The sequence below is a fragment of the Hyaena hyaena genome, unplaced genomic scaffold (genome assembly GCF_003009895.1).
Source record: "Hyaena hyaena isolate Hyena2069 unplaced genomic scaffold, ASM300989v1 scaffold_18, whole genome shotgun sequence".
Classification (NCBI taxonomy): Eukaryota; Metazoa; Chordata; class Mammalia; order Carnivora; family Hyaenidae; genus Hyaena; species Hyaena hyaena.
Genome location: NW_024080649.1, coordinates 2274286 through 2293431, shown reverse-complemented (window position 1 = coordinate 2293431; position 19146 = coordinate 2274286). Strand labels below are relative to the sequence as shown.

General features: G+C 46.0%; 1 protein-coding gene across 2 annotated transcripts in view; it reads right to left on the bottom strand.

Moving 5' to 3' along the window:
- The window catches only part of ZFP90 (ZFP90 zinc finger protein), a 36115-nt gene extending 27908 nt beyond the window's left edge, over positions 1 to 8207 (bottom strand). Inside the window, exons 1-2 of one of the 2 annotated variants that reach the window (XM_039223203.1) lie at positions 8048 to 8207; positions 7694 to 7760 (exon numbers count right to left, since the gene is read on the bottom strand). In XM_039223203.1, the coding sequence (XP_039079134.1) occupies positions 7694 to 7726 (33 nt within the window). In that variant the 5' untranslated portion in view covers positions 7727 to 7760; positions 8048 to 8207. Of the gene's footprint in view, positions 1 to 7693; positions 7898 to 8047 lie in introns of those variants that run through there. The other variant, XM_039223209.1, reaches the window with a different exon arrangement.
- Between the last annotated feature and the right edge of the window lie 10939 nt (positions 8208 to 19146).

Here is a 19146-nt window from a genome sequence, read left to right as displayed (position 1 = left end):
CCAGACATTTAAAACAGATTTAACACCTATTCTTCTCAAACTGTTCCAAAAAATAGAAATAGAAGGAAAATTTCCAGACTCATTCTATGAAGCCAGCATTACCTTGATCCCAAAACCAGACAAAGATTTCACTAAAAAGGAAAATAACCGGCCAATATCCCTGATGAACATGATGCAAAAATTCTCAACAAGATATTAGCAAATCAAATTCTACAGTATATTAAAAGATTTATCCACCATGATCAAGTAGGATTCATTCCTGGGCTGCAGGGCTGGTTCAATATTCACAAATCAATCAATATGATATACTACATTAATAAAAGAAAGAATGAGAACCATATGATCCTCTCAATAGATGCAGAAAAAGCATTTGACAAATTACAGTATTCTTTCTTAATAAAAACCCTCAAGAAAGTCAGAATAGGAACACACCCTAACATTATAAAGGCCATATATGAAAGGTCCACAGCTAATATCATCTTCAATGTGGAAAAACAAAGAGGTTTCTGCCTGAGATCAGGAACACAACATGGACGTCTACTTAACACAGTGTTGGAAGTCCTATCTTCAGCAATCAGACAACAAAATAAAAGGTATCCAAATTGGTAAAGAAAAAGTCAAACTTCACTCTTCACAGATAACCCGATAGTTTACATGGAAAACCTGAAAGACTCCACCTAAAAACTGCTAGAGCAGATACAGGAATTCAGCAAAGTCTCAGGATACAAAATCAATGAACAGAAATTGATCGCATTTCTATACACCAATAATGAAGCAACAGAAAGAGATATCAGGGAAGCAATTCCATTTACAACTGCATCATCAAAAACCATAAAATACTTAGGAATAAACCTAACCAAAGAGGCAAAAAATCTGTATCCTGAAAAGTATAAAAAGCTTATGAAAGAAACTGAAGAAGACACAAAGAAATGGAAAAACATTCCACACTCATGGATTCAAAGAATATTCTTAAAATGTTGATACTACCCATATCAATCTACACATCCAAAGCAATCCCAGTCAAAATAGCACCAGCATTCTTCACTGAGCTAGAACAAACAATCCTAAAACTTGTATGAAAGCACAAAAGAACCCGAATAGCCAAAGTAATGTTGAAAAAGAAAACCAAAGCTGGAGGCATCACAATCCCGGACTTTAGCCTGTATTACAAAGCTGTAATCATCAAGACAGTATGGTACAGGCACAAAAACAGACACATAGACCAATGGAAGAGAACAGAGAAGCCAGAAATGGACCCACAAATATAAGGCCAACTCATTTTCAACAAAGCAGGAAAGAGTACCCAATGGAATAAAGACAGTCTCTTTAGCAAATGGTGCTGGGAGAACTAGACAGTGACATGCAGAACAACAAAACTGGACCACTTTCTTATACCATACACAGAAATAACTCAAAATGGATCAAAGACCTAAATGTGAGGCAGAAAACCATCAAAATTCAACAGAAGAAAATAGGCAGCAACCTCTTTGCCCTCAGCTGCAGCAACTTCTTAATTGACATGTCTCTGAAGGCAAGTGAAATAAAACCAAAGATGAACTATTGGGATTTCATCAAAATAAAAAACTTCTGCACAACAAAGAAAACAAATCAATAAAACTAAAAGGTAACCGACAGAATGGGAGAAGATATTTGCAAATGACATATTGGATACAGGGTTAGTATTCAAAAATCTATAAAGAACTTACCAAACTCAACACCCAAAAAACAAATAATCCAGTGAAGAAATGGGCAGAAGACATGAATAGACACTTTTCCAAAGAAGACATCCAGATAGCTAACAGACACCTGAAAAGATGCTCAACATTGCTCATCAGGAAAATATAAATCAAAACCACACTGAGATATAACCGTACACCAGTCAGAGTGGCTAAAATGAACAATTCAGGAAACAACAGATGTTGGCAAGGACGTAGAGAAAGGGGAACCCTCTGTTGGTGGGAATGCAAACTGGTGCAGCCACTCTGGGAAACCTTGTGGAGGTTCCTCAAAAAATTAAAAATACAATTACCCTAAGACCCAGCAACTGCACTACTAGGAATTTATCCAAAGGATACAGGAATGCTGATTTGAAGGGGCAAATGCACCCCAATGTTGATAGCAGCACTATCAACAACAGCCAAATTATGGAAAGAGCCCAAATATCCATCAACTGATAGATTAAGATGTATACACACACTAGAATACTACTTGGTGATGAAAAAGAATGAAATTTTGTCATCTGCAACAACATGGATAGAACTGGAGGGTATCATACTAAGTGAAATAAATCAGTCAGAGAAAGACAGATATCCTATGATTCATTCATATGTGGAATTTGAGAAACTTAACAGATGATCATAGGGGAAAGGAAGGTGATGGGCACTGATGAGGGTACCTGTTGGGATGAGCACTGGGTGTTCTATGTAAGTGATGAATCACTGGAATCTATTCCTGAAGCCAAGACTCCACTGTATATTAGCTAACTTGAGAATAAACCAAAGGAAAAAAAAAAAGCCAAACTATGGAAACAGTGCAAATGTCCATCAACTGATGAATGGATAAAGATGTGGCATACACACACACACACAAGAATATTAGTAAGCCATCAAAAGGAATGAAATTTTGCCATTTGCAATGACGTGGGTGGAGCTAGAGTGTACTATTCTAAATGAAATAAGTCAGGTAGAGAAAAACAAATACCATAAGATTTCACTAATACGTGGAATTTAAGAAACAAACCAAATGATTTAACACATGGAAAGGAAAAAGAGAAAAGGGGGAGGGAAACAATATAAGAGAGTCTTTATGATAGAGGCACCTGGGTGGCTTGGTTGGTTGAGCATCTGGCTCTTGATTTTGGCTCAGGTCATGATCACATGGTTTGTGGGTTCGAGCCCTGCCTGGGGCTCCAAGTTGATAGCACGGAGCCTGCTTGGGATTCTTTCTCCGCCTCTCTGCCCTTTCCCTGCTCATATGCGCGCGTGCTCTCTCTCTCACGCGCGCTCTCTCTCTCTCTCCAATCAAGAAATAAACAAAAAAAGGAGAGAGATTCTTCACAATAGAGAACTGAATATCACTTAAATGGGTGATAGTATTAAGGAGGGCATGTGTCGTGTTGAGCACTGGGTATTATTTGTAAGTATTGAATTGCTAAATTTTACTTGTGAAAACAGTATTATACTGTATGTTAACTAGACTTTAAACAGAATTTTGAAAAAAAAAGAGAAAAAAGTCTATTTGTATGCTCACATGCTTTAAGATATATTTAAAAAAATTTTTTTAATGTTTATTTATTTTTAAGTGACAGAGAGAGACAGAGAAAGAGAGGGAGCACAAGCAGGGGAAGGGCAGAGAGAGAGGGAGACACAGAATCTCAAGCAGGCTCTAAGTTCTGAGCTGTCAGCACAGAGCCTGACACAGGGCTCAAACTCACGGACCATGAGATCATGACCTGAGCCAAAGTTGGATGCTTAACCAATTGAGCTAACCAGGCACCCCAAGATATATTTTAATAAAAGTAGTACAAGACAGGGGCGCCTGGGTGGCTTAGTCGGTTAAGCGTCCGACTTTCGACTTTCGCTTAGGTCATGATCTCGCGGTTCGTGGGTTCGAGCCCCGTGTCGGGCTCTGTGCTGACTGCCAGCTCAGAGCTTGGAGCCTATTTCAGAGTCTGTGTCTCCCTCTCTCTCTGATCCTCCCCTGCTCACGCTGTCTCTCGCTCTCTCTCTCCTAGAAATAAATAAAAATATTAAAAAAAAAAAAGTAGTACAAGACATAGAAAAGTCAGGAAAATAATCATATTTTTGAAATAGGCCTTAGAAGAACAGGTTTTGACACCCTAACATTGTCTTAAAGACAAAATTTCTTATAACTATTCAGTGAACCTTAAAAACCATTTTATGCAATTATTTTATCAGAAAATTAGGGTCACTGGAAAAATAGTTTTTCTATGTTAGGAGCAGCAAATGCAGAAAGCACAAAATTACTGCTTGGTGTTAAATGGTTATTAGCATTTGCTTTGACACCCACTTGCAGAGCATGTACTCTGGAGAAAGGGTCAAATGGCCGCGCCCTAAAGGAGCTGAAAGCCTAGCAGAGATGGATGGGTAAACACACAACTCCATATGACAAAAAACAGTAGGATGACAGCTATGTACCAGAGCTGTGGGAACACACAAGAGGGGCACCTGGCCTTACGCAGAAAAAAAGAGGGTCTGGGCTGAGCTTAAGGCCCAGCTCCAGTGAGCTCAGGAGAAGGCTGAGAGAGGGGACCTCTGGTCAGAGGCAGCCTGAACCTCCCTGACTGCAAACATCCTGACCTGGTTCAACAAGTGTCCTTGATGCCCCTGGAGGCTCTAGAGGCGTCCTGAGCCTGGATGACCCGAGTCAGCTCTGGCTGAGCCTGTTCATCCTGATGATGAGCTCTTGGGAGCTGGATTCAATGGAGACCAGATCCTGGTCCCTCTCTATTTCCTCTCCTTCAAAGAAAACCAGGTATTCATTTGCAGCTTTTCTCTTCTAAAACTTTCCCCATCTCTTACTATTCTGGCGGGTTCACCTTTTTTTATTCCTAACTAAAAGTGGAGTGCACAAATAATGAAAAAAAGATATATAATGTTTACACAGATATAGCTACTAATGATCCCACAGATCCTAAGGATTTTCAGGGTATTCCTCCTTTGCTCCCATTCTCCTCCACTTTGTTTTTTGTTTGTTTGTTTTTAACGTTTATTTATTTTTGACACAGAGAGAGAGCACGAGCTGGGGAGGGGCAGAGAGAGAGGGAGACACAGAATCTGAATCAGGCTCCAGGCGCTGAGCTGTCTGCACAGAGCCCGATGTGGGGCTCGAACCCACGGACCGTGAGATCATGACCTGAGCTGAAGTCGGACGCTTATCCGACTGAGCCACCCAGGTGCCCCTTTTCTCCCCCACTTTGGAGCCACTTCAGGTATTAGCACAGTACAGGGGGGAGGTCCCACCCACCAAACACCTCTCCACAGGAGCTCCAACTCAAACTCTTGTTCCTACACTTCATCATTCACAGCAATCTTGAAAAGTAAGAAGATATCCTAGTTTCCTGCTCAAGAATAGTGACTCGAGGTGTATTAACCATGTCCAACATTCTGAACACACCAGACACACACACCCTGCTGCTCATCTGCCCAGAGCACTATTCTCTAGACCTGTGCGTCATTAACTCCCTCGCCTCCTTCTGTACAGATGTCACCATCTCAATAAGGATAAGGCTTACCCTGACCACCTTAAGTTGTACCCTTACCACAAGCCACCCTCTCCTGCACTCAATCCCCCTTACTTTTCTCTACCTTTTTTTTCCTCCAGGCACTCTCACCTTCTAGGATATTATAAAAGTTACTTACTGAATCTTTTGATCTCCTCCTTCTAGGATGTAAGCCCCGTGAAAGCAGAGAGCGTTATAAATTTTGTTCACTGTTGTATCCCAACTACTTAGAACTGTGTCTTAGCACATCACAGGGGTTCAATGGTTATTGGCTGAATGAAGAGATGAATGAATGGATGGATTATGAAGGCCAAAAAGCAAAAGTCCAAACCCATTTCTATTCTCATCTACCCATTGCCTGCAGCCCACACACACTGTCACACAAGACAACAGTTTCGTGAACATGCCCCTCATCTTCCGACCTCCCAATGCCCTGACCCACAAAGTGAATCGGCTCTATCTCCACCTCCTTCATTTTCATTTGTTGGACTCTGCTCCTAGGTAAAAGTGACATCTCCATTGACTTTCCCACAGGCAGAATTTCCTCTCCCCTCTCTGTAGTCAGGCCAACCTCTGGACCTCTGAAACAACACCTGACACCACCTATCGCGCATGAGGCTTCCCCCACTCAGTTAACCTCCAGGATAAGCAGTCACATGTCTCAATTACTCATCTCTTGCATTCCCAGAGGGCCAAGCTCAGAAAAAGGGAACCTCCAACAAAGGGAAATTTCTTCCTAAAAAGCTCCCTTTGTAGAGTCTTTGTCCTGTCCTTTATCCAGGGTCATCATCTGCAGCCTGGGTTAGGTAACCCAAGTGGACGGGGTCGGGTCATTTCATGAGAATATAACTAAATTAGAGTATTTGGGGAACAAAGCTTTGAAAGCAGTCCCTACTACATTCACTGTTCTGAACACAAATCCACTTTCACCATTAAAAAGGCAACCCCTATGGAAAGGATTATCACCCCTCCCCTCTTGGATCACCACTCTCATGAGATGTTAAGTGTGATGTTAAGTGATTCTAATTCTCACAGCCTACTGAGGAAACATTTTATATGTAAAGGCACTGATGACCAGTGATTTGCTCTGGCTCACCTCAAACCAAACAACTGTCCTGGGTGTTACTTGTCTTACTCCTTAAGGCTGACCCTTATAAAACAAAAACATAGAAGAAATAAAAGATATAGGGGCGCCTGCATGGCTCAGTTGGTTAAGCGTTCGACTTTGGCTCAGGTCATGATCTCATGGTTCGTGGTTTCGAGCCCCGCTTTGGACTCTGTGCTGACAGCTAGCTCAGAGCCTGGAGACTGTTTCAGATTCTGTGTCTGCCTCTCTCTCTGACCCTCCTTGCTCACACTGTCTCTCTCTCAGAAATAAATAAAACATTAAAAAAAGAAGAAAAAGTAAAAGATATAAAGGCATTATACATACTCTGTGTATTTAATTTACAGTAAACTGCTTTACAGTAAACTGCTTTTAAATGATATTATTAGTCAGTATGTTTATCTGGATTGGGTTTTTTTGTTTAGATTCTACTTTTAAGCAATCTCTACATCCAGTGTGGGGCTTGAACTCACAACCCAGAGATCAAGAGTCACATGCTCCACCAAGTGAGCCAGCAAGACATTCCTGGATTGATCCTGATAGTCTAAAACACTCAGCAACTAAAATCTTTGATTTTTCCTTGATTCTAAAGAGAGTGTAGATTAAAATACTATCTGAGCCTTGTTATATTTTCACAAATATACTCTATGCAAATCAACATATAACCTCAGAGTTGTGATGCTACTAGACAATGCCTCCTCCCTCACAAGAATGAGTTCAGAAATCAGCTTCATCAGAAATCAGCTTCATAAAATAATGAAGCTGAAGGCTGGGCACCTGGGCTGTCCACTATTATACCTTTGTTAAAGCAAAAAAGAACGCAAAAAGCTATGGGGCAGGTCCTTCTTGTTCTGTTTTTTTTTTTTTTCCTCACTCCGGGACCAAGAAAGCCCAATTCCAGCCTCTTCCTAGGCAAATCCTGACCAAGCTTCTCTGGCTCCTTAAGATCTCTTTATCACCTCTGAGTCGGAAACTGGGGCTCCTCTCTCCTTCACTCACCAACAGTTACTTCCTCCTCTACACTTTTCTATCCTGTCTCCCTACCCTCTCCATTCCTTGACAAGAGTTCAAGGAATTGGCTTGGCACTCGGGACTCTCAGCAGTGACACTTCCCAACACTTTCACTCTTAACTCCTTCAGCAGAACCGCACCTGGTCCCCTCCTTCTGGAAAGCCCGTTCCCCACAGCTCTGGACATCTTGGGTTTCACAAGACTAGGGAAGCTCCCAAGCGACGACCGAGCTAGGAAAGGGAGTCGCTCAGGCGGAGAACAATGACCGCTCTAAACCTGCCCCAGGGGCCTCGCTGGATGGGACGCCCTGGGATAGTGAGGAACCCGCTGCTCACCTGGGGCACGGCCGTCGGAGGCCTCGGGGCCATTCCTGTCTCCCCGGGGTCGACTCCCACACTGGGGCTGGGGAGAAAGGAAAAGGCTCACTCACGCAGCTGCAACCGCTGACCCCTCCCCACCGTGCCGGGCCCGTCTCTGCCCCTCAGTCAGTTCTCTGGGGAGAAGGACAGGGAGCTGAGCGGACAGCGCCTGGGCCTGCCGTTCCCCCACCCTCAAATTTAAGGCTCGCCGCGTCCGGGACTCCGTCCTCTGGCCACGCCCAGTCCCACCCGCAGGATGGTGGGCGCGGCCCGGCGGATACGAGCCAAACCCGTGGGAGTTGCCGCCTGGACCCGCGCACTCGGTATTACCGCCTCCTGAGACTCCGGGTTTCTCGACCTCGGGCCCACCCAGGACTCGGGCCAGCTCCTCCTGCACCTGCTGCAGGGCCAGTCCTCTCCAATGCTGAAGTGCGGAGGGACGGCCCAAAGCGGCCTTAGCCGCACTGGGGCCGGACAATGGCCGCAGCGGCGGGGCAGAGCCGGAAGTGCGCTTGCGCACGCGGAGGCTCACTCCCGCAACTCCCGGGCAGCTGCCGACTACACTTCCCAGAGGCACCCGCGTGTGGGTCCTATAGAGGCAGCCTGGGAGGTAGTTGCGCCACTTTCGGGCCGCTATGGTGGGGTCCGCAGTGTGGCTTGGGTACTCGTGCATCCTTTTATTCCAGTAGTAGTCATAGAGCACCTTCTCTGTGCTCGGGGCATGTTGCTAGAGGCAGGATTCGGCTGTGGATAGGAAAGAAAAGACCCTGCTTTCGGGGAGCTAGCGTGCCCTTCTCTGGAGGAGGCCAATAATAAAAACCTAAACGCATCGAGGGACTGACCAGCTACAGGAATAGGACAGTTAAGCGAGCGGGGCAACGTTGCATCATCATCACAAGATGCTATTTCCTTTGCCTCTTCTGTGCCATCTTTCACCCATGGGTCACTCCCGAAGATTTAAACAGTGATTCCCTGGATCACACCTACAATGACTTAAATAGTTAAGTCATTTGCTACTCCAAGGGGATAAGAGAAACTCTTCCTCTTGTCCCAGAATTGGTAACCCGGACTCAGCTGAGGACTTGGTTCTTCCGCATTCTGAAGAGAGATAAAACATTTGGGGTCAGACACCATCAGGTCTTATAAAAGAGGAGGCAGGTGCTGAATTTTTGCCCTATTGCTATTAACCATTGCCTCCACACCACCGCTCTTTCCCAGGCTCTATGAAGAGACTTGAATGGGGGGCGCCTGGGCGGTTCAATCGGTTAAGCTTCCGACTTTAGCTCAGGTCATGATCTCAGGGTTCGTCAGATCGAGCCCCACTTGGGGCTCTCTTCTGGCAGCTCAGAGCCTGGAGCCTGCTTTGGATTCTGTGTCTCCTTCTCTGCCCTTCGCCTACTCATGCGCTCGCTCTCTCTCTCTCTCTCTCTCTCTCTCAGAAATAAAGTTTAAAAAAATAAAAAGAGACTAGAATGGGGAAGAAAAGAAGTTCTCACAATGGCATGGCATGTTACATGGAATTAAAATGTTCTACCCTACTTCAAAGATGAATGTGAGGAAAAAAAGCTCGCAAACATTGAGAACACCCAGGAAAAGAGGTGGTTACGTAAACTGCCGCCAATGCCTGCCAGAGTAAGAGAAGGAAATTAAAGAAGGGGCTATGTGTAAGGAGAGCAGCCTGAATTCTCACTGTATAGTAAGTGGACACACTGGAAAACAATTGGGCTTTAGCTCTGGGGGAGTGAGAGGGGTGCAGTTCACAACATTACTGCGTGTGAAAAGGAACTGAGGAGGTTGCAAGAGATTGAAGCAGAACCAGATCTCCCAAGTCAGATATCAGGTTTCCTCTAAGGAACTCACAAATGCACTTAAGTTTCTGCCAGTGTAGCTAAGCAACTTTAATGCTAGATGAAATTGTTTTAAAACCTTTTAAAATACACTGATGCACTGGAAAATTGATAAGGAACACACAGCAAAAACGCAGCAAAAATAACAACTTAAGAGTGGTAGGTGGAGCACTCAAGGCCAGCTTTCACTCGGAAAACTTTTGCCAAATGAGGCAAAGTTTAACTTTGTTTTTCATTGTTCCCTACTTTCCATTCAAGGACTGCTCTGGCCACACTCTGGCTGTGCTCTGGCTGGGGAGACTGGGGGCACAGAGATGGGAGCCACAGGCTCCTCTCAGGGGGAAGCACGGCCCTGCCTGGCCGGCTCTGCCGCTGAAGGTCAGGTGTCCCAATCAGCTGATGTCATCCAGCCGCACGGAGAAGACAGCAGGTTGGCCAGTTTCTCCTAGGCCAGTGCACACCTTAGCGTTGATGGCAACAACGGCCGCTTAGGATGTGGCGCTAACCAGTCTTCCAGCCAGTCAAGAGTCTCATTCTTCTCTGAGCCCTCTTGTTTCCATGACTTGGAGTCTGGGGCTGAAAAGACCAACTTGCAGGTCCATTTGAGGTCCAGGGCACAGGGGCTGGGCCAGGGACATTGGTCAGGGCCACCAGGTGCTCAAACGGTGCTCCAAAGCCTCTCACATCCCGGCTACACGGTGGGCAGGATGCCGCCCCTCTTCCGGGGAAGCAGCTGATGCAGTATTCGACAGGTTTTTGTCTCAGTCACGACAGAGGTGACCCGTGGTTAATGCCAAATGCCTTCGATATTGCCTGCTCTGTCTTTAATATCCACATGGATTTGACCTTCAGTTCTTCACTCAGCCTGCCGTGTGAACACGGGACACACAGGATTATCCTTCCCAGAACACAGGATTATCCAAGTTCCAGGCCCTAAAAATATTCATAGAAGTGTTTCACCCTCTGGTTTCCACGAAAATTCGTGAGGGAAAAAAAAATGGGACCTGACAAAGGTATTTTGCCCAGATCAGACATGTTAACCCAGAGAACCAGTGATTCCTGGACCAACAAGGAACTCGGGTCTCCTGTCTTCCTTGCACTCTAGGGCCGGGAGGACACGAATGAGGCGCTGAGTGGAGGCTGTGTAGCTTCAGCCATCCACTGCTAGATCTGAAGCCCAGCTTCCAGTCGGAAGCCGCGGGAAGAAGTTCTCAGTGCCCAGGTCCTCTCGCTCACATCTGCCCCACACGGGCTTTAAGGTTGGAACTCCCAGGGGTCAGTCCGCAGAGCGCTGGGGATCTTGCGCCACCTGCTGGCCACCAGGACCCTCTACTCCTGTAAAGTCCTCTACTTAATATTGAGAACATTAATCTGACAGTTTCCGGACCATTGCTGGCCCTGCCAACCACCCACCCTCAAGTCAAGCCTCCACAAGCCCCAGAAAATGTTTTTCAATTCAACAAAATTTCATTTAACACCTATGTAGCCCACGTTTCCTGAGCCCACACTGCCCCCGATTTCCTCACAAAACCTACCTGGTGGTCTCCTGCTACTCTGGATTGAGCTGAAGGGCTCTCCCACAGACTCTTGCTCCATCCCAGCTGCAGCTACTCAGGTTAGATCCAAGTGCTGTTGCCTCAAGGGCAATGTACTCCTCACAGGTCACAGGGGCCAGGAGTCAGGAGACCTTGATGAGGTTTTGGGGTGATGGTGGGGTTTGGAACTGACAGCCAAGAAAGAATTCTCTTTGGTGCAAAAAGGTGATTTTATTAAAGCACAGGGATAGGACCCATGGGCAGGAAGAGCTGCACTGGGGTTGTGAAGAATGGCTAGTTATATACTAGGGGAATGGGGGAGGTAAAGTCAAGAGGAAGTTTCTTAGGGGCGCCTGGGTGGCTCAGACAGTTAAGCATCTGACTTCTGCTTAGGTCATGATCTTGCAGTTTGTGAATTCAAGCCCTGTGTCTGGCTCTGTGCTGACAGCTCAGAGCCTGGAGCCTGCTTCAAATTGTGTCTCCCTCTCTCTCTGACCCTCCCCCCGCTCATGCTCTGTCTCTCTCTCTCAAGAATAAATGAACAATAAAACTTTTTTAATAAAAAAAATGGAAGTTTCTTTTTTTTTAATTTTTAACGTTTCATTTTTGACAGAGACAGAGCATAAGCAGGAGAGGGGCAGAAAGAGAGGGAGACACAGAATCCAAAGCAGGCTCCAGGCTCTGCACTGTCACCACAGAGCCCTACAGGGGACCCACGAACTGTGAGATCATGACCTGAACTGAAGTTGGACACTCAACCAACTGAGCAACTCAGGCGCCCCAAAAAAGGAAGTTTCTTAAAGGGATTTTCCATACGCTAAAGACTCACAGATTACTGGATGCCTAGCTATTGTTTTTCCCTCTAGCAAATCATTAAGACAGTAGGGAGTTCCTGGAGAAATGTTTTACTCTTCAGGCCTCTAGTATTTGTCAATGGGCTGCAGATTATAAGGAAATTCAATTTTATCTGCCATTTCCTTTTTGCCTTTGTTCCTCACATCACTGTGAACGGGAGGGTGATGTTGGGCTCCGGGGAAACTGAGTCTACAGATTTCTGGAGATGAGGCTATTGATAAGATTGCCTTTTCTTGTAATTTACTAAAATATTTGTAAGCCAATGGAAACTCTATCAGTTTAACCATTTGTTTTCTGTCCTTTGAACTTGAGCAGCCAGAAGTGCCTGAGGAATGTCACACGTATCCCACGGGGGTGGGTGTGGGTGTGGGTGGGGTTAATGCTAGCTTGTGCTTGGCCTTCAGCTTGCCTTATGATTCCTTATCAACCTCACTTTGCCTTCTGGCTCAGCCATCTTGCTCTCCCTGTCGCCTGCCCCTTGTTTAAGTCTCCTTGTTTATCAGTGCTGCCCCAGATGCATCCTAGCATCCCATCTCTGCCCTGCCACTGTGGCCTGGTCTCACTTTCTCCATGGGTTTGGAGTCATGAAAAATGTCTACTTAAGGAAGGTTTTCCTCAGACACCTCTGTTACCTGAGACAAGGGGGTTCAATGACTGTGGGATGTGCTTAGTCGTGTGGGAAGATTGATCCTACCTGGAGCTCCAAGATGTAAACGGCATCTGAGGGCTTTTCCAGCCAAACACAGGGACTCTACTCGGAGACCAAGAAATGGACAAAATAAGCCAAGGACACGATATGGAAAGAGGGCAGAGAAAGGATGAGGCGTTAGAAAGAAACAAGATTATTATTCTCACATCATACTTATTAACTGTGTCTCTGAGTTTTTGTTTTTAAAATAAATTTGCAAGTTAATTAACTTGATATTATTATCAACAAGGTAATTTTTGTTCATGGCTAACATTCTCTGACATTACAACCAGATATATGAATCCAAGGGACCTGGGGCAGTCTGCCCTTAGACTAAACCTTCCAGGGACCCAGTTCCAAAGACATCTGTGAACTGTAGCCCCAAGAGGATCTTACTCATTTGCATGCCCAGTAAACGTGTGCCCAGTTAATCTGGCTGAGTTTATGAAATGAAGGTTTTGCTTTACTATAAAAAGTAATAGGCTCTGGGATCAGCGAGACCAGCATCTTCATTTTAAGGATGAAATAGAAGCTCAGAGAGGGAAAGACGCTAGTTGGAGAAGAAAGAAAATGGCACAGGAAGACAAAGATGCATATGATCAGCTGAAGGACATTCATAAGTTACATGTGGCGTTGTGCTGGGTTTTTAAAATGTTTATCTATTTATTTAATATTGAGAGAGGGAGAAAAAGAATCTCAAGCATGCGGCACAGTCTCACAACCATGAGATTATATCCTGAGCCAAAATCAAGAGTCAGAAGCCCAACCGAGCTCCACATTGTGTGTGTGTGTGTGTGTGTGTGTGTGTGTGTGTCTGTGTGTGTGTGTTTAGCTCATCAGATGAATGCTGGGGTTTAAAAGAATTTAAATTTTATTTCATTTTGTTTTTTATTTTTGACAGAACACACAAGCAGGAGAGGGGCAGAGAGAGGGAGACAGAATTCGAAGCAGGCTGGGTGTTGACAGCAGCGAGCCCAATGTGGGGGCTTGAACTCATGAACTGTGAGATTGTGACCTGAGCCAAACTTGGATGCTTAACCAACTGAGCCACCCAAGCGCCCCTAAAACAATTTAAATTTTAAAATGGTAATTAGGGGACCCCTGGGTGGCTCAGTCAGTTGAGGATCTGACTTTGGTTAAGGTCATGATCTCACGGTTCATGGGTTCGAGCCCCATATCGGGCATTGTGCTGACAGCTTCAGATTCTGTCTCCCTCTCTCTCTGCCTCTCCCCTGTTTGTGCTCTGTCTCTTTCTCTCTCTCTCAAAAATAAATATACATTAAAAATAATAATAAATAAAATGGTAACTAAAAAAATAGAACATATTCTAGATTAAGTCTTTGGCCATTTGCATTGTTTTATTTTGCAGTTTCTCTTCAGCTTTATTTGAAGGACTGCAGTGTGGTCACCAAGTATCTTTCCCTCTTTGGGTTCTATTTAATCTGCAAAATGAAAGATCTAGGGGTGCCTGGGTGGCTCAGTCGGTTAAGCATCCGACTTTGGCTCAGGTCATGATCTCATGGTTCGTGGGTTTGAGCCCTGCATCAGGCTCTGTGCTGACAGCTAGCTCAGAGCCTGGAGCCTGCTTCAGATTCTGTGTCTGCCTCTCTGACCCTCCCCTGCTCACGCTGTCTCTCTCCCTCTCTCTCTCCCTCTCTCTCAGAAATAAATAAAACATGAAAGAAAGAAAGAAAGAAAGAAAGAAAGAAAGAAAGAAAGAAAGAAAGAAAGGAAGGAAGGAAGGAAGGAAGGAAGGAAGGAAGGAAGAATCTGGTGTGACTGATCCAAAGCCCAATTTTATTTTTCCCCTACAACTGTTATGCCTGGCTCAAACTGCATAGGTGTGATCTGCTGGAAGGTGAGAAAACATGGAAGTTAAAATCTGTCTGGTCTTTCTACCTGCCTGGGCCTTGCCAGGAGCTGACTGCCATACATCCGCTAGCTTCCAGGTCACCACACCTTGGGAGTTTCCTGCACCTCCGGGCGGAGGTCTAGAGGGCTAATGCTGAGACAGGCTGTGCGGTTACCGTGGCAACCCGGCAGCTGCCGCAACCTTGGTTGCCGCCTAACAACCAGGATATCCAGGGCACCTGCAGCTCTGTCATTTCCCTCTGGTGGCGTTTGGGGGCAGCTGTGTTCAGGGAGGTGGCTGGCTACCTGTCCCTCTACTGCTAGGCCCTGACCTGACTTCTTTAGCTCTTCTGGCTTCTCTGCTTTGGGGCCAGGCTTCTCTGGCTTTGTTTCCCCAGGCCCAGAAGTCCTAACCACCCACCCCTTCCAGTCAGGGTCCTGGGAGCTTAAAAAGGGTTCTTACCCAGGACACTCCAGAGTCCCTCTAGAGGAGCAGAAAAGTCCAGTGTGATGCGAATTAAAACACGTTTCTCTCCGCCACACCGTCCAGCAACCCTTGATTCAGACCTCGGATTTTGGAGCCACTTTTCTGGATGGATAATCCTTGGGATGGGATCCCATTCAGCATGGCCAGAACCCAGGGAGGCGCCAGTGTTGGGGGTCATCACCAGAGCTGGGCACCCTTCTGTCGGGAGATGGGCGGGCATACAGACAAGCTAACCCAGTATGGGGGTGGGATGGGCAGGACAGGGCCGGCGGCACAGGGTGTTAAAAGGCATGCATGCATGGGGGGGACTCACCCCAGGCTAAGCCAGAAAGAAATGTTTCTTGGGCGACATGAGGCCTGAGTTGAGGCTGGAAGGGTAAATAGGCATCTAGGTTGGAGTAGAGATTTCCATGAGGGTAGGCTTCAGGTGGACCGGGAGGCCTTCAGAGTCTGCCTTTCTGAAGGTGTTACTCCCTCGCCAAAGCCCACTGATCTTGCGTCTCCTTTTCTTTTTTTTTTTTTAAATTTTTTTTTTAATGTTTTATTTATTTCTAGGAGAGAGAGAGACAGTGTGAGCAGGGGAGGGTCAGAGAGAGAGGGAGTCACAGACTGAAACAGGCTCCAGGCTCTGAGCTGGCAGTCAGCACAGAGCCTGACGCGGGGCCCGAACCCACGAACCGCGAGATCATGACCTAAGCGAAAGTCGGACGCTTAACCGACTAAGCCACCCAGGCGCCCCTCTTGCGTCTCCTTTTCAGTTTCCACTTATCCTGTCTCCTTTCCCTGGGCGATCTCCTCCAGCTCCGTGACTGCAACCTGCACTCCTTTGCCGCATGTGGTCCCTTCTGCCTGGGCTGCTCACAACTTACTTGTCTACCTGGCGAACTCTTACCCATTCTTCAAGACCCAGCTTGGTGTTCACTCCTTTCTGGTGCCTTCCCAGAACCACCCTTTCATTCATACCTTCAATTCACAAACTTTTGATGAACAGCAAGCGTTAGGCCCAGAATGTGGCCCTATATCCTAACTTTCTGTTCACTTGTCTCTCCCCAGCTGACAAGGATATCCTGGGGGCAGGAACTGGCAAGACTGTCTTCTTTCTTTCTTTCTTAATTTTTTAAGTTTATTTATTTTGAAAGAGAGAGAATGCAAGAGAAAACGCACTTGAGGGGCCGAAAGAGGTGGAGAGAGAGAATCCCAAGCAGGCTCTGTGGGGCTGTTAGCGCAGAGCCTGATGCAGGGCTTGAACCCATGAACTGTGAGATCATGACCTGAGGTGAAATCAAGAGTCAGCCATCCAGCTTCCCCCCACCCCCCGCCCGTCTTTTGTTTTTCTAATCTGCAGGGTTTAACATTTACTCTCAGAATGAATGGTTGGGTATATGGATAGATAGATGGATGGATGGATGGATGGATGGATGGATGGATGGATGGATGAATATACACACAGATCCCTGTAAAGCAATGAAAATAAACACCCCAGGTAACTCTCTGACTCCCAGTTCTATCCTCTGACACCACCCCAAAGGAATTTGGCCATATGTTATTAAATTAAAGTGAATTAAAATTTGCTTGAAATAACCACAGACTCCCCCGCTCCCCTGAGACTGCAATGACCAGATTACATCTCCTCCAGGCACAGAAGTTTGACATTTCATTGCAAAGTCATTTTCTTCTCATTTCCTTATGTTGCTAAAATATTCTATTTCTCTTCACTTCCCCTTTGTGTCCCCATTACTCATGTTTAGTTAAATTTATCTGCTGCCATTTTTAATCATCTGAGATAGGCTTGCTGGTGTGGATGTTCCTGGGGCACTGCCTGGCCTTCCAGACCATCTGTCTCCTCCTGAGCCACTCTGAGAACTGAGCATTGACCCCTCCCTCAGAGATTCTGGGCTGACCCTCAGACCCGAGTATTTTCCCCAAGGCATCTCTGACTTCAGGGCTTTCCCTTTCTCCTCACACTTATTATCTTCTTCTCTCCAGCCTCCTCCTCTCCCATTTCCTGGGGCACAGTTTTCATTCTACTTCAAGGCCTGGTACTTCCTGAGGTCCCTTTGGTCCACTGAGCAAGGGGCCTCATAATTCTTCTCTCGTGAGTTCCCTGAGTAAGTCCCTAATGGGACAAAATATCCAGCAGCTGATGTGGGGGGTGGTTATTTGGTGCTTGCCTGGGACACTGCCATACCCATCACATTTCTGTGTCTGGATGGGTACCTTCCTCTTTCTTACCTGCCCATCCATCCTCATAATGTAGGGATAGGGCGATTGTTTTCCCTGGAGGCAGTTCGCAAAGTCCAGAAAGGAATATTTTGGCTTGGAGTGGAATACCAGTTTGGCCTGTCAATAACTGTGTCACTTAGGGCCTTGGAATTGCCCTTGGGACTTAGGGCTTAGAACTGCTCAGGAAGGGGCACCTGGGTATCTTTTCCCTTGCCCCTAGGCCTAGAATTTATGTTCCCCATCCTCAAGCAGGCTACTTTCTGCTCCCGAGTTTCCCTGGGGCCACTCAATCCCCCTTAAAAAAAATTAAAATTTTTTAATGTTTACTTATTTTTGGACAGAGAGAGACAGAGCGTGAGCAGGGGAGGGGCAGAGAGGGAGGGAGACACAGAACCTGAAGCCAGTGTCAGGCTCCAAGCTGTCAGCACAAAGCCTGACACAGGGCTCAAATTCAAACCGTGAGATCATGACCTGAACTGAAGTCAGACGCTTAACCAATTGAGCCACCCAGGTGCCCCTCAATCCCCCCTAATGGAGGTTTCTTGCACTCTCCAGACTAGTTTCTGCTCCTGAGCTTCTCTGGAGCACTCATAATAAAAATTCATTTATTTTTAGGGGCGCCTGGGTGGCTTAGTCGGTTAAGCATCCGACTTTCGCTTAGGTCCTGATCTCGCGGTTTGTGTGTTCAAGCCCCGCGTCGGGCTCTGTGCTGACTGCCAGCTCAGAGCCTGGAGCCTATTTTGGAGTCTGTATCTCCCTCTCTCTCTGACCCTTCCCTGCTCATGCTGTCTCTCTCTCTCTCTCCTAGAAATAAATAAAAATATTAAAATAAAATTCATTTATTTTTAGTAGGTTAAGTGCCTGACTTTGGCTCAGGGCATGATCTCATGGTTTGTGAGTTCAGGCCCTGCGTTGGGCTTTCTGCTGTCAGTGCAGAGCCTACTTCAGATCCACTGTCTCCCTCTCTCTCTGCCGCTCCCCCAACTATAAACAAACAAACAAACAGTAAATAAATAAATAGAAGAACTGTTCAGGAAAGGGGCAGTCAAGTCCCAGTGGCCGCTGAGAGGCAGTCCTCTGGGAGGCAGGATGAAGAAGGCTGGGATGGTTGCCACTTACTGGGCTCTGTGGATATATTTGGGGAGTTAGGGCTGAATCCCCTTTGTCCAGGGAGATAGTAAAAGATGCTTGTTCCTCACCTCAAGCTTAGGGAAAGGGGTTTCTGTGGGATCACTCAGAAGGCTCAATACATGTCCTTTGGAGATGCAGGGATACAGTGAACTAGGGCAACTTATGCCAGAGAACTCAATGGCAGGAGACAGGCTGGCCAGATATCTTCGCAGGGCAGCTGGGAGAGTGGCCACACTGGGATCTGCCTGTAAGCCCAGGGATCATGGGGGCAAAAGACGAGTGGATGTTTCCAGTGGACCAGAGGAGCCCGCTGACATGAGAGAGCAGCATGGGGTCATTTTAGAGTTTGATCAAGAAAGCCTCTGGGATGAAGAAAGACCTGAAAATTACCATCAGGCCTAGGGGTAAAGAAGAGGTCATATGGGAATTTAGCTTATATTTCATCCAGGAGCAAGACAAACTATTTTATAGTTCTATTTTATGAGTCATGTTTACAGGGTTACACATAAATTACCTTCTCTGTTGTTGTTCAATGAAATGTACTTCACCCTTGTGTCAATTCAAAACATATTTCATCTGTCTAGAAACAAGATCATATCTCTAGTCCACACTCATCTCTCTATATTTTCTATGATTTCCAGCTGCATTTAGGCCAAAAAGCTCTATTATCTTTATTATTTCCTAAACTGTTTATGTTTCTGAACTTCTATCTCATTTAATTCTCATAATGACCCTGGAAGGAAAGTGTTCTTGTTAGCCCTGTGCCACTTTTGAGCATCAGCAATTAAGAAAGGGGCTCAAAGGTGCACAAG